Genomic DNA, 24,119 nt, shown 5'->3' with positions numbered 1-24,119 from the left:
TGGAGAAGTGAGGATCGAAGCAAATGGTAGTCTCTGCTTACCCCGGTGGGAAATAGGCGCGAGTTTATGTGTATGTATTTAAGTAAACACAATTTAAATGTAAATACAATTTATTGTTTTTTACAAAGTTTCATACATAACTTAAAACAGACGTTATGGTCATATTAAGACATGTTCACGGCGTGACGCGTTTGGGGTCACGCGGGAACATGGAAGTCTTCCGAATGTTGTCCAGGCCGAGATACAGCATCACCACACGCTCCAGGCCTATACCTCCACCTGAGGATAAACATTTCATTCCAGTTATTTTTTTTTTGACGTGACTTATTGTAGATTTGCCGCAGATGGCATTAACTACTTGGCCGGACAAATGGGGAGCGCTGAAGGCTCTCACCCGGTACAACGTTTAATACAACAGCCCTGAGGGTGCCCAGTTGGGCGCAAACCTCGGCTCAGGGAATCGTCTGAGAAGAAAAAAAATATTTGAAAGAATCAACCGGAGGGGGTATGGAGCATACTCCACGACGCTGCTCCACTGCGGGTTGGTGGAGGTGTTTTACGCTTAACGTGCCCTCCGAAGCACGGAATCATCTTACTTTTTCAGACAATCAGGTGATTCAAGCCTGAAAAGTCCTTACCAAACAAAAGGACAGTTTCACAAAGTGATTTCGACAATGTCCCCATAAGGAATCGAACCCGGACCTCCACGTGAGCCTAACGCTCTAACCACTAGACCACGGAGGCTGTTATAATAACAAGGGTCATAAAATATTAATCTACCTGCATGAGGCGGACATCCCAGCCTGAATGATTCAATGTACGCAGCGATCTTGTTAACATCTGAAAATAATCAAATTTCAATTACATTCTTCTTCTCCTATCGAGTGGGTTGTGAGGTACTAAAACTTCCAGAAAAATGTTTGAAGAGCCAGGTACACATACATACATACATAAACTCACGCCCGTAATCCCTAATGGGGTGGGCAGAGCCACAAGAAATCAAAGACAACTTGCAGCCACTGTTGATACGATGTCGTAAGCTGGAAGAGCCAGGTGCTAACAATTATTATGGCGAGTGAATATTAAAATACCTTGTTCCAAGAATACTTAATAGTATTGAGTAGTAAGCCAATCTTTCAAACTAAATTAAAGCTGTTTTTATTGAAGTCATTTGATGAACTTATTGAATAGTTGGTAGATTTGTAGCATTTAAGAATTAAGTTTAAAACTTGCTGTAATATTATATAAGTAAATAAGTAATGTGTGCATGATTTCGCCAACAAACTATCTTTCAGTTTGGCGAATGTCTTTAAAATTGTAAACGGTCTTATATTGTTATTAAATTAAAAAAAAAGGTGGAATCCAACCAAAAATGGCGGTTTCATTTTTGCTCCACAAAATTAATTTACAAAAGCAGTGAAGTACATTTCAATAATTTATCTTCGTGTTAAACACTCACCGATGCCGTGATGCTTCGCCCGCTCCATCAGGAAGTCGGGGTCGTGTATCCTCTGCGCACCACTCAAGATCTCCTCGCCTCGCATGAACATGTCGTACGAATTTGACACTTTCTGGAATAAAAAAAAAAAATATTATGATGTATAATAGTCACTTTGGCCCCGATTCCTGCAGTCACCGCCTAATTTTAATTAATTTATTTATTTATCTAATAATTACAACTATAAGTTACCATACAGGCATATGCCCAAGGAGGTAACTTAGACACATAAGTTAATGTAAAATTAAATTATTTCTTAAATATTTACTGTATTATACCTATACAGGGTGTTAGTGACATCGTAACGAAAACTTTGAGGGATGATTCAGGCCATGATTCTGAGTTGATATCAAGTGGAATTTTCCGTCGCAAAAGTATGGAACGGAAAATAATTTAAATAAGCTCTAAAACTTTCATGACTTCTCCGACAGGAAATTCCACTTGATATAGACTCAGAATCATGGTCTGAATCATCCCCTTCAGTATTCGTTACAGTGTCACTAACACCCATACCTACTTGTATGGCTACCTACTGTATGTACTTGTATGGGGTGTAAGTGACATCGTAACGAATACTGAGAGGGATGATTCAGCTGATTATTCTGAGTTACTATCAAGTGGAATTTTCCATCGCAAAAGTATAGAATTGAAAATAATTTAAAAAAACTAAAAAAATAACATGAATTTTACGACGGAAAATTCCACTTGATATTAACTCAGAATCATGGTCTGAATCATCCCTCTGAGTATTCGTTACGATGTCACTAACACCCTGTATACTTAATTACTAAACTTATCAAATATCTTACCTATTATCACATAACATTTTAATTATAGCCTCTGCGAACCTCGCCAATGAACAGTTTTAAGTTATATCCGTCATTTTCTTATCCGTCGAAAAGGAAAGGGACGGATGATTGTCAACAAGTTAATTTTAAAACGAATGAATAACCCGGGCGAATAAAATAGGCATCTCGCTGGTATGTAATCCGTTTGACGTGACTTAACTCTGTCGGGTTATTGGCCGATGTAAAATTTTTAGTGATTCTCCCTCATTTCAAAGTGACTCACTGATTCTTAATTGACTCATTCCCTCATTCCGAACTGAATCACTCACTCCTTCCAAACTGACTCACTCATTCCAAACTGACTCACTCATTCCAAACTAACTCACTCATTCCAAACTGACTCACTCATTCCAAACTGACTCACTCATTCCAAACTGACTCACTCATTCCAAACTGACTCACTCATTCCAAACTGACTCACTCGTTCCAAACTGACTCACTCGTTCCAAACTGACTCACTCATTCTTAACTGACTCACTCTCTCATTCCAAACCGACTCACTCTCTCATTCCAAACTGACTCACTCTCTCATTCCAAACTGACTCACTCATTCTTAACTGACTCACTCTCTCATTCCAAACTGACTCATTCTCTCATTTCAAACTGACTCACTCTTTCCAATTGCCTCGTTCTGAACTATAATATCATCACTCACCGGGTTATTGGGGTCGGGCATGGTGTAGAAGGGCCGCACCGCCAGCGGATACTTGTCCAGGATATAGAAGTCCGTGTCGTACTTGGCCTTCACCAGCCTGCCGAGCAGCTTCTCATCCGGGGTGGACAGGTCATCCTCTTCGCCCAGGGTCACTCCTGGAAAGACCAGGTACGATAAATGAAGCTCACGTCTATCCTAATTGGGGTAGTCAGGGTCACATCCATCGCAAGATGAACTGAGTACCCACACCTCACCGAGCTCTCTGTTAGACCAACGTGATAGGTGAGCCGTATCGCCGTCTATAATGGTCGAGCCAACTGTGTTAGTGAAAACTGCACTTAAGATAAATTAATAACTCATTGGTACAAGTCCGGTACGGTCACGAGTACTAGTATGTATACACTTTGCAACCATGTCACATTAACTTTTTTGACAAATTAAACCGTAATCCTCATTAAATGTCAAATATGATAGTGCGACAGGGTTCTAAAGTGGGTACAGTCATGAGCAATATAATGTACCCACTTTAGGACTCTGTCGCACTAACATATTTGACATTTAGTGAGACTTACAGTTCAATTTGTCAAAAAAGTTAATGTGACATGGTACCAAACTGTATACATATTAATGCTCGTGACTGTACATGATATTGCTCATGACTGTACTGGGGTTCGAACCGCGCTCCGCGATTGAGAAGCAAGCTGGCGAACCACTGAACTCATTGCAGGCTGATATCAAGCAACATAACATAGACTCATAACTATGTATATCCCAATTTGGGGTAGTCAGTGGTACATCCATCGCAAGATGAACTAAGTACCCACACCTCACCGAGCTTTCTGTTAGACCAACGTGATAGGTGGTGAACACGAAACGATAAATGAGTAAGTTAAAGTCAAAATGAAAATGAGATGTCGCATCACTAATTTAAGAGTCATACTCTTGTCGGTGTAGCATTCTCCATTCTTGTCTATCAAGGGCCAATTCCTTCACCTCCTTATAAGACTCGACGTTCGCCTTCTCTTTTTTTTTTTCCCTTTTAAATATCTACAATCAGTCGCAAGACTTTAATCAGATTTGGTGTGTGAATTGATTAGTTAGAAGTAAAGCAACCAATGCCACCATCTTCCATAGTACTCAGCGCCCAAGAACATCCTTCCTTTTGAGCCTCTTCACCCTGTTGCTAGCTTCCAACAGCATAGTTGCTAAGGGATTTGGATGGTTACTCAACCGTTCCTTATGCCTTTTGTTGTACTTTTCAATTTCTTCTGAGATCGTTGGCATGTCTAGGTATTGATGTACCTCTGAGTTTCGAATAAACCAGGGCGCCGCGCATATAGTCTTCAAGATATTGTTCTGAACCCTCTGCAGACTTAGTATATTGGATTTGCTGGCGGTAGACCATAGGGCGATTCCATAGAGCCAGATTGGTTTCAATATTGCAGTGTAAATCATTAGTTTATTATTCAAAGATAAAGCTTTGACGCTTACGCCTTCTCTTTAATCGCACAGAGTGGTTAGAGCGTCGAGCTCACGATTTCAGGTACGAGGTCCGGGTTCGATTCCCGAAGGGGACATTGTCGAAATCACTTTGTGAGACTGTCCTATGTTTGGTAAGGACATTGCAGGCTTGAATCACCTGATTGTCCGAAAAAGCAAGATGATTCCGTGCTTCGGAAGGTACGATAAGCCGTTGGTGGCTACTAGCCCAAACACCTCCACCAACCCGCAGTGGAGCAGCGTGGTGTATGCTCCATACCCCCTCGTAGATTGAGGGGAGGCATGTACCCAGCAGTGGGACGTATATAGGCTATTTATGTAATTGTGTAAATGACTGATGGTTTGTCCGCTTCAGCAGCTTTGGATGGTTACTATTGAAACGCCAAAGTGCGCAGATGGTAAAACTAAACCAGAACTCTTCTCCTCAGCCATAACACCTTGCGAAATGACGTAAATTCAAAAATGTTACATTGACCTTCAACAAGTTTATCCATGATAATTACGTTGAATAAATGATTCTGATTCTGAACCCGGGACCTAAGGTTCATTCTTACCAGCTTCTTTCAACATCTGTATGGCCTGAGGGAACTCCAGCCGCAGCGGCGGGTCGAGGAATTTGAATGGCTCCACCCTAAACTGCTGGCCCACAGTCGCTATCTCCGACGCGAACCTGGAGAACATTAGCATTATAAGCAACATGGTCTTCTTCTTCTATCGTGTGGGTTGAGGTGAATTACCAGCCTCACCAACCCTGGTGTCAAGGTTATAATTGAGCCGCCAAAGGCCCCTGACATGGCTCATGTAACGATTACTCACTTACAACAGTAAATAGTAACCGGGACCAACGGCTTAACGTGCCTTCCGAAGCACGGTCATCTTAGTTTCGGACAATCAGGTGATCAGCCTGTAATGTCCTAACCAAACTAGGGATCACAAAGTGATTTTTGTGATATGTCCCCACCGGGATTCGAACCCGGGGCCTCCGGATCGCGAGTCCAACGCTCAACCACTGGACCACAGAGGCCGTTAAGAAGAAGAAGCAACGTGGTGGTAGAATCCACGAGGCGGAATTGGGTCGTGTACTAGGTTCTAGGTACTAGGTTTTTTTTTTAAAGAACGTCTAGGGCCCTGTGCCGAGGTTTTTCTTCCAGCTTCTTTTCCCCGGCTATACAGGTTGTGAGCTGCAGTAGTTTTAGGCGGATGAGACGTTCGTTATGTAAAAATTGACGATTCAAAGTGTAACTATGTTACCTACTGAATAAAGATATTTTTGAATTTGAATTTGTTCAAGATAAATTATGAAATTCCCGATTACTAAATTAAGACAGATCTAAAACTAACGAAAAACATTTCCTTTTCCTATTTAACTTCTTTATGAATTTTAATCAAAAACGTAATAACAAGTCCGACATTTTATTTGAGTCGCATTCAAATACTTGATGACGTAACCATTAAATTGGTATCTCCAACATTCCAAAAACGTTAATTTTCTCAGACGACGCCCTGAGCCGAGGTTCGCGCCCAACTGGGCACCCTCAGGCCTGTTGTCTTAAACGTTGTACTGGGTGAGAGCCTTCAGCGCTCCCCATTTGTCCGGCCAAGTAGTTAATGCCATCTGCGGCAAATCTACAATAAGTCACGTCAAAAAAAAGAAGGTGGTGTGTGTGGTGTGTGTACGCCTTCAGACCGATGGCCGATGGGGCGGAAAGGTTCTAGAATGGCGACCACGTGTCGGACGACGCTCAGTGGGTAGGCCCGCTACAAGGTGGACCGACGATCTGGTGAAGGTCGCGGGAAGCCGCTGGATGCGGGCAGCGCAGGACCGATCGTCGTGGAGATGCTTGGGGGAGGCATATGCCCAGCAGTGGGCGTCATACGGCTGATGATGATGATGTGTTACGCCTTCAGACAGTATGTTTGTATATTCAAATTCAAATAATTTATTTCAGACCATACTAACGTCCATAGAAAAAAATAAATAAATAATAATAAACACTAAATAAGTACTAAAATTGTTAAAAAATAAAAGTACAAATACATAAAAATTATAAACAAGAAATTAAAATTAAAAATTATTAATAAAATTTGCGCGAAGCCCCAACAACATGGACACCGACCCAGTGTTTAAGCACAGGGCCATCGACCCGCCCGGCTACAATCTCCAGGAGACCGTTGGTTTATATGCTCACTGTTCTTGCAGCTGTGTGAACATATCGGTGAAGGTGCCGGCGATGGTGAACAGCACCTCGTGGTAGTGGCTCGTAAAGGACATCTCCAGGTCGAGCCCCACGAACTCTGTCAGGTGGCGGTGCGTGTTGGAGTCCTCGGCGCGGAACACCGCGCCCACTGTGAACACCTACAAAAATACATTTAATTTCTTAACTTTTATCACGTGGTTTTATTTATTTATTTATTTATAAAAAAGGTACACCAACAGCTTATATAATAAAACATTAAATAAAATAAAAGATACATCAGGAATTAGACTGTTACATAAGCCAATTATAGGTGCACACAACATTTGCAACATTTGCATTTGTGGTTTCAGGATTCGTGCCCGGTTAATGACAATCGGCTCGCCTTCTATAACATGTGACTTAAACTTAGCGGGCTTACACAGTTAGCGACATCGTAACGAATACTGAGAGATGATTCTGAGACAGTGAGAATTTAGGAGACAATGAGAATATAGGTGACAATGAGAATGTAGGTGACAGTGAGAGTGTAGGTGACAGTGAGAGTGTAGGTGACATTGAGAATGTAGGTGACAGTGAGTAGGTGAGAAAGAGAATACGCACGTTTTGTTAGAGCACGAGTAGTGTACTCGGATCCTAAGGTAACAGGGACCTTTGTGGAGGACGCTTAGCGCCAGTCAAACGATGGCTCACTGTCACAGATTACTTTTATTGGATGTTCTCTGTACGGAGTTCGACACAAGAATCGTACAACTCGTGCGGCTCGCCGTTTTATAAGGGCTGTCCCCACTACCGTACCTTGCACGTGTGTCGAAAACAAGTGCAGGTGTTGTTTGTTTGCTAGCCGCACGTGTTGTTTACAGTTAATATAATATTTAGATTTTCAATATTTTGCTGTCGCGCTATCATATAAGTAACAATGAGAATATAGGTGACAATGATAATGTAGGTGACAGTGAGAATGTAGGTGACAATGAGAATACGTAGGTGACAGTGAGAATGTAGGTGACAATAAAAAACAACTAACCTTATCGAAATCAGCTGCTATAGCCATCTGTTTGTACAGCTGCGGGCTCTGCGCGAGATACGCGGAGCTCTTGAAGTAAGACACGGTGAACACGTTGGCACCGCCTTCTGACGCAGCGGAGATTATCTTCGGTGTATGGATCTCTACGAAACCTGAGAAGAATTAACATAAGCTCACAACTGGCTTTGGTTTCATACAAGACCATTAACCCTTTAAGACCATTGCCTTCGGGCAAGTCTGGGACCAAGAGCAAACTTTCTACTCCAAGTCTTTCACGGTGCAAGCTGTCCGTTTGTGGAATTCTCTGCCTGAAAGATTTAGGAGAGCTTCGTCATTGGAGTCCTTTAAAGGGCAAGTCAAGGCGCATTTCCTTACCTCTATTTCCTCTTCATCTTCATAATCTATCTAAGTACTCCTTTTCTTCCATAGTATATGTAGTAGTTTAAGTAGTGATATTTATTTATTATAACAATTATAATTATGTGTATTATTATTATGTAGTTTATGTAGTCGAAAGTGTATTTTTATATGTACAAGTATTCCCATGCTGCACTATCCCGCTATATTACATAATATTCAATATCTCCTATACTTAAAGGTTGCCTGGAAGAGATTGCTACTTAGCAATAAGGCCGCCTATTGTACTAATTCTATTTCTCTTTTGTTTTGTATTTTGTTTTTTCCTGTTTGTGCAATAAAGTATTTGTTATGTTATGTTAAACCCACCAAAAATATAGCTATATTGTTTTTCTTAAATTCCCAGAGGTCCTTACCCTTCTTGGTGAGTATATCTCTGAACAGGCGGCACACGCCGGCCTCTATCCGGAAGATGGCCTGGTTGGCCGGCGTCCTCAGATCCAGGACGCGGTTGTCCAAACGAGTGTCTTGGTTTACGCGGATCCTCAGGGCTTCAGGGTCCTGGGAACAGAAAACTTGTGGTGAGTGAGGACCATTTATTTCACGTATGATCATTTCGACGTATATCCTTTATGCCTTCTTGTTATATTGGTTTGTGAAAATTTAAATTATTGTCTTGTTTTGGACACTAAAAACAATTACAAATGTGACAAGAGAAGTACAATCGGCGTAGTGATACTATGTTATTTTTTAAATTCCCTGACTTAATTTTCATTATATCACCCTTTGTCCCGAACTACTATTTCCGACTTAACTATTCCACCCACACCCGACTATCCACCCACACCCGACTATTCCCCCACCCCTGACTATTCGGACCACCCCCCACAATTCCCCCAACCCCTGAACATTCAGACCACCCTCATCAATTCCGTTTACACCTAACTATTCGGACCACCCCCATCAATTCCGTTTACACCTGACTATTCGGACCACCCCCAAGAATTCCGTCTACCCCTGGCTATTCGGGCCACCCCCATCAATACCGTTTACACCTGACTATTTGGACCACCCCCGTCAATACCGTTTACACCTGACTATTTGGACCATCCCCATCAATACCGTTTACACCTGACTATTTGGACCACCCCCGTCAATACCGTTTACACCTAACTATTCGGACCACCCCCATCAATTCCGTTTACACCTGACTATTCGGACCACCCCCAAGAATTCCGTCTACCCCTGGCTATTCGGGCCACCCCCATCAATACCGTTTACACCTGACTATTTGGACCACCCCCGTCAATACCGTTTACACCTGACTATTTGGACCACCCCCATCAATACCGTTTACACCTGACTATTTGGACCACCCCCGTCAATACCGTTTACACCTGACTATTTGGACCACCCCCATCAATTCCGTTTACACCTAACTATTCGGACCACCCCCATCAATTCCGTTTACACCTGACTATTCGGACCACCCCCAAGAATTCCGTCTACCCCTGGCTATTCGGGCCACCCCCATCAATACCGTTTACACTTGACTATTTGGACCACCCCCATCAATTCCGTTTACACCTGACTATTTGGGCCACCCCCATCAATTCCGTTTACACCTGACTATTCGGACCACCCCCAAGAATTCCGTCTACACCTGGCTATTCGGACCACCCCCAACAATTCCGTCTATTGACTACATACGTCACTCCGCTCTGGCCTAGCAGCATCTTCAATCTGCAGCGGTAGTTGCGCCCTCGCAGCCGACACGACCCACACCTCGCTGCCCACCAGCTCCACCTGCTGGATGGAGCACGACTCCACTGGGGACGCCGTCTTTACCACGGTTGCGTACACGTCGATTATCGATTCTTTTGTTATGCTGTAACAAAAAAGGTACTTACTATTTTTGACATGGCCATGTAACGACTACATACATCAGTAAGTAGTAACAGGGAGCAACAGCTTAACGTGCCTTCCGAAGCACGGCTCAGCCTGATCAGCCTGTAATGTCCTAACTAAACTAGGGATCACAAAGTGATTTTTGTGATATGTCCCCCGCCGGGATTCGAACCCGGGGCCTCCGGATCGTGAGACCAACGCTCAACCACTGGACCACAGGGACCGTCAAGTGATTATAACTCAATATAGATAATATTTTACAGTAGCTTCAAATCATATCACTCATACTGAGTTAGATGTGTCAAAGTACAGTAGACAGTGTTGTAGCGTTCATTAGCATAGTGATGTACCTATCAGTCGAGAATAAATCAATTTTGTTCTTAACAGTACTCATCATCTACCCATTAACGTCCCCACTGCTGGGGCACGGGCCTTCCCTATGGATGGACAGGGAGATCGGGCCTTAAACCACCACGCGGGCCCAGTGCGGATTGGTGGTTATTAACGACTGCTAATGCAGCCGGGACCAACGGCTTAACGTGCCTTCCGAAGCACGGAGGAGCTCGACATGAAAAGTTTTTTTTTGTGGTCACTCATCCTATGACCGGCCTTTGCGAAAGTTGCTTAACTTCAACAATCGCAGACCGTTTACCGCTGCGCCACCGAGCTCCTCAAACCTTAACAGTACTCACTTGCCAGTAAATTTGACCATCTGCTTGCTGACCTTCTTCTCCTCGCTGACGCTGATAAGCAGCTGGACAGTGCTGCAGCTCTGTCGGAGCACCGCGAAGCATTGTTTGCCTTTAGCGCGCGACGTTTGGAGGCGAGCTGTGAGCAGAAAATGGGGACATATCACAAAAGTCACTTTGTGATCCCTAGTTTGGTTAGGACATTACAGGCTAATCACCCGATTGTCCGAAAGTAAGGTGTTCCGTGCTTCGGAAGGCACGTTAAGTCGGTGGTCCCGGGTGGTCCTGATGTAAGTGAGAAGTTGTTACATGAGTCATGTCAGGGGCGTTTGGCGGCTCAATAGTAACCCTGACACCAGGGTTGGTGAGGTTGGTAATTCACCTCACAACCCACACGATAGAAGATCGCAAGATGAACTAAGTACCCACACCTCACCGAGCTTTCTGTTAGACCAACGTGATAGGTCAGCCGTATCGCCGTCTATAATGGTCGAGCCAACTATAGTCAGGGTCACATCCATCGCAAGATGAACTAAGTACCCACACCTCACTGAGCTTTCTGTTAGACCAACATAAGGGGCCGTATCGCCGTCTGTAATGGTCGAGCCAACTGTGTTAGTGAAAATTGGCTTCGAACCGGCCCTCGCGGTTTGAGAAGCAAGCCGGAGTACCACAGAACCACAGTGACTTCAACTAATTTATCAATTCAATTTCTCAATTAGGTAGTTTTCTAGATCAAAAATAAATTATAAAAATTCTGATAACTAAATAAAAACAAATGTAAAGTTGACAAAAAACGTTTTCGTTTTCAATTTAACTTATTTGTGAATTTTAATAAAGGACATACATACATACATTCATACATAAACTCACGCCCGTAATCCCTAATGGGGTGGGCAGAGCCATAATCATATCATAAACTGCCTATATACGTCCCACTGCTGGGCACAGGCCTCCCCTCAATCAATCGGATATTGTACTCTTGCTATTTCTTTTTTGTTTTCGTATTACCTGATTGTCCGGAAAAGTAAGATGATTCCGTGCTTTGGAGGGTACGTTAAGTCGTCGGTCCCGGCTATTAGCCGTAAAAACACCTCCACCGACCGCATTGGAGCAGCGTGGAGGAGTATGCTCCATGCCCCCTCCGATTGATTGAGGGGAGGCCTGTGCACAGCAGTGGGACGTATATAGGCTGTTTATGTATGTATGTATTACCTGTTTGTACAATAAAGTAATGTATTTGTTATATTATGTTTTTCTATGTCTTTTTTTTATGTTTTTTTTGTTTTGTTGTTTTTTTATTATGTTTTATTCTATCTATCTATCTACTTTATTATATTTTTATGACTTACCTCTGACCCAAACATTCTTGCCGTCGAGCTTCACTCCCAGATCCTTGACATTGGTGTACACTCTGTCCTGGTGCTCCCCGGAGGACTGTATCATCTTCATCACCCCATATCGGCCCTCCGATATGTCCTCCTCCGGACCTTCGGCCTGCCCTTGTGGGTTTGCTGCCTGTAACATTGAACAGTTATTGTCACTAACGTCTTCTTGGCTGGTTTAAGTAAAAACCAAATCATCATCTCCCTAGCTAGCTGGATAATCCTTTTCCACAGGGTCCGCTTACCTAACCTGAAGATTTGACAGGTCCGGTTTTTTACAGAAGCGACTGCCTGTCTGACCTTTCAACCCGCGAAGGGAAAACCAGCCCAATACAAGTTGGGTCACATACCTCCGAAAATTGCATGGGTAGCGACAAAAATTGAGGCGGAAGGCAAGAGGGAAACCACTGCCCTATTTTTCCCTAAAAGTGTGACTCTTAAATTGATGATGATGAGCGACAAAATGATGATTTCTGAAGTAACATAGAAAATCATAAAAAAGTAAAATAATAAAGGCTACATCTAACGATCTATTTATTTGTTGTAAACCCACCTTATGTTCAGCTTTCTTCTGCTGCTTCTCAGCGGCTTTGGCGGCCTTCTTGGCAGCTTTCTTGCTGGTGCCCGTGTCCCCCTCCACTGTTGGCTGTTCCCCGGATACCACCATGTCTGATCTGAAACATCCAATAAACAATAACAAAACATACACAACAGCCCCCATGGTCCATTAGTTAGAGCGTTAGGCTTACGATCTCGAGATCTGTATTCGATTCCCGTTGGGGACATTGTCGAAATCACTTTGTGAGACTGTCCTTTTTTTGGTAAGGACATCACAGGCTGAATCACCTGATTATAAGTAATAACAATAAATGTATATGCTTATAACAACTAATTCTGACCGATAACTTACTTTTGAGTATATGCTGTGTGTTTTATTGAATTCTATGCCACGCAAACTTAATTTTTAAAAGAATTATTGTATTAGAAAAGTATGTTAGACATATCAATTTACTGGTATGGCACTGATAAAGTTGTTTTTAACAATGTACCGGGAAAACGTTTCTGAAACTTGTCAATAGCATAAATGAGTCAGAAGGACATCCATCAGTCGCTCTATATCCCATTGTTTTCAGTAGGATGAAGTAAATTTCATCATTTATGTTTTAATAATTTTCCTCTTAAATAAAATTAAAGTTACCTGTCGACTCCTGCGAAGCACTAAATGTGTTTGTTTAATGGGAATTTCACAGATAAAACTTTACGAAAATAGATAAAACTCTCGTAATTTAAAATAGGTTATCGGATATAACCTCAAATGCAAGCGGTCACCTTACAGCTAAATCGCGTAACGGTTTGTTTACTCAATAAATAAAACGACTTCACTTGGTCATCCATTGCGTTTTCACTTTATGGCAGACATGAAACCTTATAGTAAACAAAGTAATGAAAGACAAACAACATGAATGACACTCTTTGTAGTACTGATACTTTATACGAATTCGACTGCTGTCAAAGTGACGTAAATGCTTCGGTGTTGCTGTTTTAAAATCTGAATCTCCTTTTGATATTTATCGATGAAGAATGATATCGATTATAATTTCTATAAAAATAGCTAAAATACATTTAAATTTAATTTACAAGATTTTTATAATAATTAATGCGGGTGTTATAAAGCCGAATATCATTAATGTGCAGTGGTATGGATACAAAATCTTGTTTCATCTTGTGTCCTTCCTAAGCCAATAATATTCTTCTTACTGTCTTAATCTTTTTATGTCAAAACAAAAAAGAAGAAAACCATCAAAGTAGCGCGTGCCAAGATTGTAACGTCATAATTTCTTGTACAAATAAACGTAAAATTAACCTAACATTTGCAAATTTGTGTAATGTATAAATTTTCCGTTCAAAATGTCAAAAGATATCATTGGCCCTGACAAAAGTATAACTTGGGCTGTTTGTGTAAAGAATAGAATAAGTAGCGTAGAAAAATGCCAGTATTCACAGCGAATGTACCGGGGATTCTCAAAGTGGGAGACAAGATTGAAATTGGAGGAAAAATCAAGGATAATGCTCGAAAGTAAGAATCGATTCGTATTTTCTAATCGATTGCAGGATGTCGATACGTTTTCAGTGCCTGGATGAAAATGGAAGAGTGACGTCAAATTGGGATTTGCTATTACGATATCAACAGGCGTTATGGCAATATGATGAGGGGGACGAAAATCTACTGCATGAGTAGTTTTAAATGATAAAATCTTTAATATCTTTATAATAAAGTTCTCGTCTGCACATTTCGTACCTTTGATAACGACCGACATGCTATGGGAGAGAATTAATTATACAAACAAAAAAAATAAAAGAAGTAACTTTATATTATACAAACGACAATAGTGTCTTGGGGTAGGTTTCCCTTCGCTAGTTTGTCCGACCTTCTGCACAGGCAGTCGCTTCTGTAAAAAACCGGACCTGTAAGCGTAAGCGTGGTAAGCGGACCCTGTGAAAAACGGGATAATGCTAGGGGGATGATGTTGTTTCAGAATGTCGGTAAACCTGTGTGCACAAGAGGGGGAGGAGCCGCGCGATGTGGTGCTGCACTTCGACGTGAGGTTCCACCGGGACAACATCATCTCACTCTCCCGCAAGAATGGCGTCTGGATCGGCAGCGGAAACTACGACACCAACTACAACATGTTCGTGCCTGGTGAGTGGCGTTTCTAGCCATAGAGGCGGCCAATCAGCTCGCGACACCAAACACTTCAGAACCCCGATACCGACCCTGCCGGCGTGGTCGACGATTTCCCCCATTCAGCGCTTATCGCCCTGGAAGGGCACAACGACTTATATAATTACAATAAAATATAGTACTAAAAGTTGTAATAAAAAAAAGAAGAAGAAAGAAGAAATAATAAAAAAAGAAAGAAGAAGAAAAAAAGAGAAGAAGAAAAAGAAGAGAAGGAGAAGAGTAAGAAGTAGTAGTAGTATAGTAGTAATAAAGATTCTATCTATCTATCTATCTACTTGGAGATAATGCCAGGGAGATCTATCTATCTATCGTGTGGTCTGGTGTCAGGGTTATTATTGAGCCGCCAAAGGCCCCTGACATGGCTCATATGTAACGACTACATAATTACATCAGTACGTAGTAACCGGGACCAACGGCTTAACGTGCCTTCCGAAGCACGGATCATCTTACTTTCGGACAATCTGGTGATCAGCCAGTAATGTCCTAACCAAACTAATGCCACAAAGTCATTTTTGTGATATGTCCCCACCGGGAATGGAACCCGGGACCTCCGGATCGTGAGGCCAACGCTCAACCACTGGACCACGGAGGTCGTAGGCCAGGGAGATGAAGTAGCCTTTTTTTCTTTTTCCCAGGTACGATCTTCCGCATAGTGTTCGAGATCAAGGACACGGATGTGATCACCATCTACTGCCAGGGCAAGTTCCACTCCAACTTCCTGCCCAAGATCCCGCTCACGATGGCAAGGTTTATCGTAGCCTGGGCGGACGTCGAGCGCATCACACACTGCTACTTCCATATGGGGCAGAAGGTGACTTGTCATCTTTCTCACATCATCATCGCCAGCCCATTAACGTCCCCACTGCTGGGGCACGGGCCTTCCCTATGGATGGATAGGGAGATCGGGCCTTAAACCATCACGCGGGCCCAGTGCGGATTGATGGTTATGAACGACTGCTAATGCAGCCGGGACCAACGGCTTAACGTGGCTTCCGGAGGAGCTCGAGATGAAAACTTTTATTTTGTGGTCACCCATCCTATGACCGGCGTTTGCGAAAGTTGCTTAACTTCAACAATCGCAGACCGAGCGCGTTTACCGCTGCGCCACCGAGCTCCTCATCTTTCTCACATACTTCTTCTATTATGTGGGTTGTCAGGTGGATAACCTACTTCAAACCTGGTGTCAGGGTTACTATTGGCTCATGTAACTACTACTCACTTTAGTAAATATGTAGTAACCGGGACCTTCTGCTAAAACCTCCAACAGCACGGATTATCTTACTTTCGAACAATCGGGTGATCAAGCAGGCTGCAATTTTCTAACCATACTAGGGATCACAATGTGATTTTTGTGGTTAAGTCCCCACTTGGGTTCGAACCCGGGATCTCCAGATCGTGAGCCCAACGATCAACCACTGGGCCGTTGTATGTACCTATAATATCTAATGAGAGATAGATATGACATTGCTACCACAAGACTCGACCAGAGGCGTTAAATAAAAAAGCTACATTAAAGCAATTCATCTAAGAAAGCAATATCTTTTATGCGCAATCACTTTCATACCATTAAAACCATTCATCTATTAAACTCATCATTTTCCATTAGACTGTACTGACTAGACTGTACTGACTAGACTGTACGGACTAGACTGTACGGATTGTACCATTTTTATTGCGAATATAAGTGATTATGAATCACTTTTAGATGTCCAATTTCAATATACTTACATATTTAATTGATTTGTTCGTCTGCAACGTGTCCAATGCTCCGAAAAAGCTTAACAAACCCTCAATAAATGCTAAAAAGATTAAATATAGCAATAGAGCTTTTTTAGATGAATTGCTTCGATGTGGCCATTTTAACCCCCCAGGTATTTTCTCTAATAGATCAGCTGATTTGTAATACTCAGTTGTAAACTATAGGTTTTCCTTCAGGGTATCGGTGAAGACCTGTCTAATCCAGGGCCGCCGCCCTACGGCCCAACATCACCGCGCCCAGCTGCACCACCCAACATAGCTGGCGACGCTAAGAGATGGTAAGGAGTATGATTTAATGACTTCATCAACGAATTGTACAAAGGTAGACATACTTCTGAATGCCCTGTAATGAGACGTATTAGAGTTGAGTTTCTGTAGCTATGGTATATTGCAGCAAAGATCTAAAGAACTCTCATCAATATGGGAGCTCTCAACTTGTCATCATTATCATCAATTTAAGAGCCACGCTCTTGTCGGTGCAGCATTTTCCATGCTACTTTTTAGGGAAAAATAGGGCAGTGGTTTCCCTTACCGGTTTCCCGTTTGTGATAGGTCAGATGTAGTGATGTGCCGGATCGTTAAAAATGTATATCCGCGGATACGGATCTGAATACGGATATTTAGTGTAAAGATCCGCGGATACGGATACGGATACGGATCTTTATTTTCTTATTCGATATCATTCGATTGGAGTCAATAAAAAGATTAAAGTTTTAGTTATTTCATTATTATAAAAGTGATATTTTATCTTGCTTTCATTATAGAGATCTATCTATCTAAATGTTTGCAATATAAAGGTGCCAAATATTTGATTTTAAGAAATAATAACAATCTCAATGGAATTTTATAGTTTTTTATTTAATAATTCTACTTAATCACCTGAAAAAGATCCGTAAAAGAAACGCGTGAAAAGTAACGGACACGGATACGGATTTTTCTTTTATCTCGGATATTCGCGGATACGGATACGGATATTCGGAACATCACTAGTCAGATGGTAGATGCTTCCGTAACAAACTACATCTGGCAATAACTTCAGATTACAAGAGTAGATCCTGAAAAATGTGATAAACTTTAATGAGATGACGATTTTATTAGATTAGATTTGACTAGATTCATGTATTTCACATTTAGTTGTAACACATTTAGATACAATATTAAACGTTGGTAACAAAATAAATAATATAACAAAAGAATAAAACATAGAAGATAATAAATTAAAATAAAATGTCACAAGATAATATGAGTGATAAAATAATTATGTATAAAATAAAATTACATTCAAGTAATTACAATAAAATACAATGTCAATTTTTCATAAAATCTTCAACAGTATATAACTCCATATCCAACAAAAAAAAATCATAAAAAAAAACAAAATTATTAAAAAAAAACTACACTACTTTACTGCACACTACCACTACTACTTACTTTCTTACTTTTTTTAAAAGGTTTTTTAGTCGATGACCGAATGATAACTCACATTCCTTATTTTTAATGCTAGTGGGTAGTTGCTCAAACGATTTGACTTGACTTTTTACGTCTCATTGCAGGGCCTCTCGTAGCAACGTTGTGGAGGTTCGGAATATCACTCATAGGAACCAGGGTGGCGGTACGCGGTCTGTCATAGACAGGTTAGTTCGAGGCTATGAGGTTATTCTAGATTGCGAAAGCTCAACTAACCCACGCAGAGGTCTTGTAAACACATACATAAACTCACGCCTATTTCCCACCGGGGTAAGCAGAGACTATAGAATTCCATTTGCTTCGATCCTGACACACTTCCACACACAGGTCTCGTAAAACCCAAAGAATAGCTGTAAATTCCCCTAGCTAAGGGACGAATCTTAATGGGGGTATTTGAGACTTTTTCTGATTCTATGTGTTCTCGCAAATAAATTGATTTGATTTGATTTCTGATGTCGCTTTGTAGGCGTTTACACAAGTACATATCAATATAAAAAAGATGGGGTTTTATATGGAAATTCCACCACTAGTTAGCGCCACTTTGGCAAGAGGTCTCCCAAACTAAACTTAGCTGATCTCCCCTTTCAGCCCAAGAGCTCACAAGAAAACATCAGGATCTCCTCAAGAGGCTGTTTCTTCCAACGATAGTTCTGATGAGGAGGACACTCCGGGTGTCGGCAAGGTGTGTAAATATCTACTGACGACAAGCTTTACTAGACTGCAATGATCAAATCATTTGCTGTTCAGAAGGCATTCAAAACATGCCAGGCAAATAAGAAGCGCTGAGGGCTCTCAATTGATCCAAATTTGCTTCTCCTAAGCTGGAGATTTCCATACATAACAGTTAATGGGGGTTTGGATTTAAAAACTAAAAGAAAATTATTTCTTAGGACTTCAACGCAACAGGCAGATAAATTCTTAAACGCGTGCGCAACATCGCAAAACTTTTAAGATCCAAAGTGTTATCAATCTAGGTGCGCATGAAGAGCGAGGGTCGTGCTGATCGGTTCTTCTACGATACGCTGATGTGTCAACAGACGGATGGGAACTTCGGCTCGCCGGAGCGCCGCCGCGACCTGGCCCGATGCCGCGCTGAGTACAACAGGAAATATAACAGGTGAGTCGTCGAGTTTTTCTTGCCGTGACTATTGTAGGTTTTGAGGAGCTCGGTGGCGCAGCGGTAAACGCGCTCGGTTTGCGATTGTTGAAGTTAAGCAACTTTCGCAAAGGCCGGTCATAGGATGGGTGACCACAAAAAAAAAGTTTTCATCTCGAGCTCCTCCGTGCTTCGGAAGGCACGTTAAGCCGTTGGTGCCGGCTGCATTAGCAGTCGTTAATAATCACCAATCCGCACTGGGCCCGCCTCCCTATCCATCCATAGGGAAGGCCCGCACGGGCCCGTGCCCCAGCAGTGGGGACGTTAATGGGCTGGTGATGCTGATGATTGTAGGTTTTCAGATGGTATTGACTACATAGCCGGACAATTGGGCGCTGAGAACTCTCTAGGTACAAAAAATTAAGACGAAAAGCGTGAAGGTGTCCAGTTGGGCGCGAGTCTCGGTTCAGGGTGTCGTCTGTGAGGATAATATTTGAATTCATCTACCCTAGTGGGCCGATAGTGATAAGTACTGAATGAGGGAGACAGTTTCAGTTTCACTATGTAACGTTTTTAGGCCCCTAGCGGGCTTAGCAACGTAAGCACGCGACTCTCTCGCCGCGACAGAGATCATCTGTCTCTTTCTGTGCAGTACTGTGAGAGAGTGACGGGTGATGTATGTCGAGGCGAGAAAGAGTCGCGCGCTTACGGTGCTAAGCCCGCTGATCATGATAGCATTCGGAAATTATGGATAAGTTAAATCTCATTTACTTACCGGTACGTATTTTGGTTCACAGGGACATGTCAGATACTGAAAAAAACGATAGCGAAGAGTATTCCGAAGAAGCGGCCTCAAAGAACGATTCATCTGTGGCCGAATCGGAAGATGTGTTGCCAGACTTAAAAAGGAATCGACGAAAATTCGCGCCATTCGCGCAAGTCGTTAGTTTTATGGGAAAAAACGGCAAGAGAAATTAGTATTGTGCTACGATAAAAAACTTTATTTTCATTGGTGATATATTTAAGAGATTTTAAGTGATGTATTTAAAAATGTATGCGGTGGGTGGCGGTGTATACTATATTTTTTTATTTTTAGTTATAAAAATTCTGTATTCGTTAGAGTTTTTAATTTATTTTTTATGCATTTAAATTGTATTGTATTTTTGGTGGAGTTTTTTGTATAATTATAAAATTTTGGTTTGATTCCCGTTTTTAATTTTTTTTTAAACAAAAACAATTTTAATTTCAAAATATAACATTTATTTAATGCACAACCCAAAATATAATTTTAAAATTTATATTTACAGTCAATAAATAACTATTATTTACACTTAGACCAAATCTGTGAACATTTTAAAATCGGCAGTGGCGCCAATACACCATAATGAATCACCCCTAGCGGCGGTAATCGGTAACATTTTGACAGTTATGTAAATACAAGATAAAATGCAATGAACCGGGGGTCTAAAACGGCCACATTGAAGCAACGCATATAAAAATAAGTGCGCCATGTCAAAAAATGTCAAATAGCAGTACTGTATTTTTTTTAACTGCTTTAATGTGGCCTTTTTAATCGCCAGTACACTTTATAAATACGATGAGGAACTTTCCAAGCTACATTGGCGTTATGAAGCTTTAACGTGATAAAGAAGTAAGTCGATTTAAGTTGTTTATTGTTTGTTTGTTACTAACCAATACATAAGACATGGCTGTATGGGCATAGTTCCCTTTGCCTTGCCGTTCGGGGAAAACCAAATCAACAACCTCTATGGATCATTTCCAAAATAAATTCTATGTACTTACTTAGGTATTTATTTATTTATTTTATACTGTTTTTGGTGATCGTAGTCTGGAAAGGTGCCTCATTGAATAATTGGCTATAAATAGTTATCATAAATAGAAACGAAAAAAATACTTAAAACAGATTTTTCTCGAAATGTCCTTTTGCCGCGCGTGAGTGATTTCGTAACAAAAACTTTGAGGGACGATTCAGACCGTGATTCCAAATTGATACTCTATTGTAAGTATTAGGACCTGAATATAGTTAAAAAAAATCACTTACTTAAATCATGAATTTTCCGGTAGAAAATTTCAATTTTCACATTCCATATAAACACAGAATCATGGTCTGAATCATCCCCCTCAGTATTTGTTACGGTGTCACTTACACCCATACGTACTTGTATGGCTCTGTAGGTACGAGTCATGAATTTTGCGATGGAAAATTCCACTTAGAATAATGAGCAGAATCATCCCTCTCATATTCGTTACGATGTCACTAACACCCGGTATATTATTATGATACATTGATAAAAGACGGCATAACTTACAGTATCCAAATTCGAAGATGTTAACTCCAACCTTCCGTCCTCAGTTGAAGCGACATCAAGGTCTACCTCGAAGTCATCTCAGAATCGATATTTTTAGATCGATATCAGTAAGGAATGACGTCATTGATTTCGTAACGGTCTCCGTGGTCCAATGGTTGAGCGTTGGGCTCACGATCCGGAGGCCCCGGGTCCGAATCCCGGTGGGGACATATCACAAAAATCACTTTGTGATCCCTAGTTTGGCTAGGACATTACAGGCTGATCACCCGATTGTCCGAAAGGAAGACGATCCGTGCTTCGGAAGGCACGTTAAGCCGTTGCTCCCGGTTACTACTCACTGATGTAAGTATGTAGTCGTTACATGAGCCATGTCAGGGGCCTTTGGCGGCTCAATAATAACCCTGACACCAAGGTTGATGGGGTTGGTATTCCACCTCACAACCCACACGATAAGAAGATTATTTTCGTATTATTATGTTGGCAGTATGACGTGCTCGACTCCAGTGAGGAAAGTCCTCAAGTCGAGGGCGTAAATGTCAACTTAAAATACCAAAATGCTCAGGTAAGGCCGAGTCCAGTGGAGGAAGGTTGGAGTTAACATCCTGAATAAGGATGTCAGCCATCAATTTGAATCGCTCTGTTCAAAAGAAATACACAAATCGCATAAGTTAACATCTTAAAATGGATCGCAATTAGAGTTTATGGCATCATCCTTTTGTCTCGGCTAGCATTCACTACTTGGCCGGACAAATGACTAACTTATTAATGATAAATTGAACACGTAGATCTTAGAAAATGCCTTAAAAAATCTTTAGTCTTCGTGTAGCATTGTATTTTCGGAACACATCAAGTAGGTATTTTTAAAATCCTTACAAAATTCTCATTCTTACCGCGTACCGTACCGCCGTATGTGCGAGCGAGATGGAGAATCAGCGCGCTCCTTTCTCCATACAACCGGTCAGGTGAGAACCGGACGGAAAGTAGGTTATTAATAGTTCCACAGCATCATGATACAAACCAACGTGATAGGTGAGCCGTATCGCCGTCTATAATGGTCGAGCCAACTGTGTTACTGAAAACTGCACTTGAGATAAATTAATAACTCATTGGTGCAAGTCCGGTGGGATTTTAAACGGCGCTCCTCGGGTTTTACAGGACCAGAGTGACGATAATCTGAACAGTGTGAACACAGATTTTGTCAATTTTAACCACCGACGCAAAAACGACGGGGTGTTATAAGTTTGACGTGTCTGTGTAAATCTGTGTCTGTCTGTGGCATCGTAGCTCTCAAACGGATGATCCGATTTTAATGCGGCTTTTTTTGTTTGAAAGGTATATCAGTTGAGAGTGTTCTTAGCTATGTTTGGTGGAAATCGGTTCAGGTCTTCAAGGTCGTTTGTTAGGTGTGATAGGAATGTTACACGCTCAGTTTGCTTGCAAGCATAATTATGTGGGATCTGACATTTGAAACACTAATGTCTTCTAGAACCACTGAGCTTGTCTGCTGTTAGCGTAGTTTTATTCTGGTCGGGGTTTTTTTTTTAAATTTTAATTCGTTATGACTTAAGTCTTACTTTGAACGAATTCACATATGATGTCGGCGTGTGTTTCGCTCACTCCAATACAAACTAGTTGAGGACGCGTCACTAAAAATAAGGACTCTCCATCGATTTCGTGCTCTTGAAATATGGCCACTGTTTCTGTCCATTTGTACTTGTTTAAATGAGACGCTAACACCTCCACCTGTAAGAAGAGAGAAGTATTTGAGATCGAAGAAGACGAGCAGGCTGTACTGTAGTGTAACCAAACGCAACTTACAGGAAAACCGAAACGCAATAATTAAAAAAAAAGTTTGATTGGTTTAATATTAGTTTAGATTTATATATTTTTTTTCTTTTATCTGTAAATTAATTGCAGTAACTGTTAATTTCATGTTTTTAATGTGCCTACTAATATCTGTTAACTTCTTTTTCATGTGCCGTCTAATATTTGTTAAGTTCATATTCTATTTTTTTTTCTTTTCTTTGTTGTTTTTTTATATACTTAGCTTAATTTAAGTTGATCTGTAATTTTTTTAAGTTTAGGGTATCCTAATAACAAAATTGAGTATTCAATTTTGTTATTTTCATGTTACTTATTTAAGTTCCACTTTTCGGCCAATGGTGTTGTAACCAAAGCCGCAATAAATTAAAAAAAAATCTAAACCTAATAAAAGGAAAAGAAATTTGATATGCACTCCCACACACACAAAGATCTCTCTTTTATAACACGCCATGCGGACTAAGTCGCGGGCAAAAGCTAGTGTAATAGATTGTAACTTGTTAAGGTTCGATGGAGCTGGCATGTTTTGCAAACAACAGATCCTAAAAAAGTGAAAAGAACTACGTTAAAATTATTAAAATAATCATTTATTTTTAAATAATCTTTTATTTTTATATTTATTTGTGGTCACGTAAACCAATTTTAGTCTGTGCCTGCTTATAATGACAATAGTTTATAATATATAGGTCTAAGTTTATAAACAATCTTTTTGTAACATTTCCAGTTTTTTTTATAATGTGTTTTTTTATAATATATATATATATATATTTATATACTTTAAGCCTAGCAATTGTATCGTTAGTTTTGTTACTGTTCTCATCAATGTTCTACAATTTGTTTTA

General features: G+C 41.0%; 3 protein-coding genes and 1 non-coding gene across 10 annotated transcripts in view; 1 reads left to right on the top strand and 3 right to left on the bottom strand.

Annotated features, from left to right (window-relative positions):
- The window catches only part of LOC126378344 (putative mediator of RNA polymerase II transcription subunit 26), a 75,347-nt gene that overhangs the window by 35,523 nt on the left and 15,705 nt on the right, over positions 1-24,119 (bottom strand). Inside the window, exon 7 of one of the 2 annotated variants that reach the window (XR_007568072.1) lies at positions 21,723-23,199. Coding sequence is in view for 1 of the 2 variants with exons in the window: in XM_050026611.1 (XP_049882568.1) it covers positions 23,020-23,199 (180 nt within the window). In the remaining variant the exon portion in view is untranslated. Of the gene's footprint in view, positions 1-20,369; positions 23,200-24,119 lie in introns of those variants that run through there. The other variant, XM_050026611.1, reaches the window with a different exon arrangement.
- Positions 93-13,505, bottom strand: LOC126378409 (aspartate--tRNA ligase, cytoplasmic). Of its 2 annotated transcripts, none has more exons than XM_050026757.1 (13): positions 13,261-13,505; positions 12,616-12,736; positions 12,030-12,195; positions 10,681-10,816; positions 9,791-9,968; positions 8,497-8,641; positions 7,724-7,875; positions 6,691-6,857; positions 5,056-5,171; positions 3,002-3,156; positions 1,460-1,571; positions 781-840; positions 93-279 (listed from the first exon to the last, which is right to left on the bottom strand). In XM_050026757.1, exons 2-13 carry the CDS (start codon positions 12,727-12,729, stop codon positions 176-178), a joined length of 1,605 nt encoding a protein of 534 aa, XP_049882714.1. In that variant the 5' UTR covers positions 12,730-12,736; positions 13,261-13,505; the 3' UTR covers positions 93-175. The 2 variants fall into 2 exon arrangements, with proteins under 2 accessions (XP_049882714.1, XP_049882715.1); XM_050026758.1 differs by lacking the exon at positions 13,261-13,505 and adding an exon at positions 12,973-13,134.
- Positions 5,454-5,525, bottom strand: Trnaa-cgc (transfer RNA alanine (anticodon CGC)). Its single transcript has one exon. It is a non-coding gene; the product is annotated as a tRNA-Ala (tRNA).
- On the top strand, positions 13,919-20,236 carry LOC126378471 (uncharacterized). Of its 5 annotated transcripts, none has more exons than XM_050026857.1 (8): positions 13,919-14,139; positions 14,600-14,763; positions 15,441-15,616; positions 16,741-16,841; positions 18,117-18,197; positions 18,619-18,712; positions 19,068-19,147; positions 19,924-20,236. In XM_050026857.1, the coding sequence occupies exons 1-8, from the start codon at positions 14,051-14,053 to the stop codon at positions 20,102-20,104; spliced, it is 966 nt and encodes a 321-aa protein (XP_049882814.1). In that variant the 5' UTR covers positions 13,919-14,050; the 3' UTR covers positions 20,105-20,236. The 5 variants fall into 5 exon arrangements, with proteins under 5 accessions (XP_049882814.1, XP_049882813.1, XP_049882812.1 ...); XM_050026856.1 differs by having other exon boundaries at positions 19,017-19,147; XM_050026855.1 differs by having other exon boundaries at positions 19,005-19,147.

This window comes from Pectinophora gossypiella, chromosome 26 (genome assembly GCF_024362695.1).
Source record: "Pectinophora gossypiella chromosome 26, ilPecGoss1.1, whole genome shotgun sequence".
In the NCBI taxonomy this organism is placed as follows: domain Eukaryota; kingdom Metazoa; phylum Arthropoda; class Insecta; order Lepidoptera; family Gelechiidae; genus Pectinophora; species Pectinophora gossypiella.
This window is presented reverse-complemented; position numbering and strand designations above follow the sequence as displayed.

Excerpts from the sequence above, each read along its gene's own strand:
- LOC126378409 (XM_050026757.1), bottom strand. The coding sequence starts at position 12,729 with ATGGTGGTATCCGGGGAACAGCCAACAGTGGAGGGGGACACGGGCACC. Across the intron at positions 9,969-10,680 it reads ATGGTCAAATTTACTGGCAA|CATAACAAAAGAATCGATAA; the intron begins GTGAGTACTGTT and ends TTTTTGTTACAG. Across the intron at positions 1,572-3,001 it reads TGCCCGACCCCAATAACCCG|AAAGTGTCAAATTCGTACGA; the intron begins GTGAGTGATGAT and ends TTTTTATTCCAG.
- LOC126378471 (XM_050026855.1), top strand. The coding sequence starts at position 14,051 with ATGCCAGTATTCACAGCGAATGTACCGGGGATTCTCAAAGTGGGAGAC. Across the intron at positions 14,764-15,440 it reads CTACAACATGTTCGTGCCTG|GTACGATCTTCCGCATAGTG; the intron begins GTGAGTGGCGTT and ends TCTTTTTCCCAG. Across the intron at positions 18,198-18,618 it reads ACGCGGTCTGTCATAGACAG|CCCAAGAGCTCACAAGAAAA; the intron begins GTTAGTTCGAGG and ends CTCCCCTTTCAG.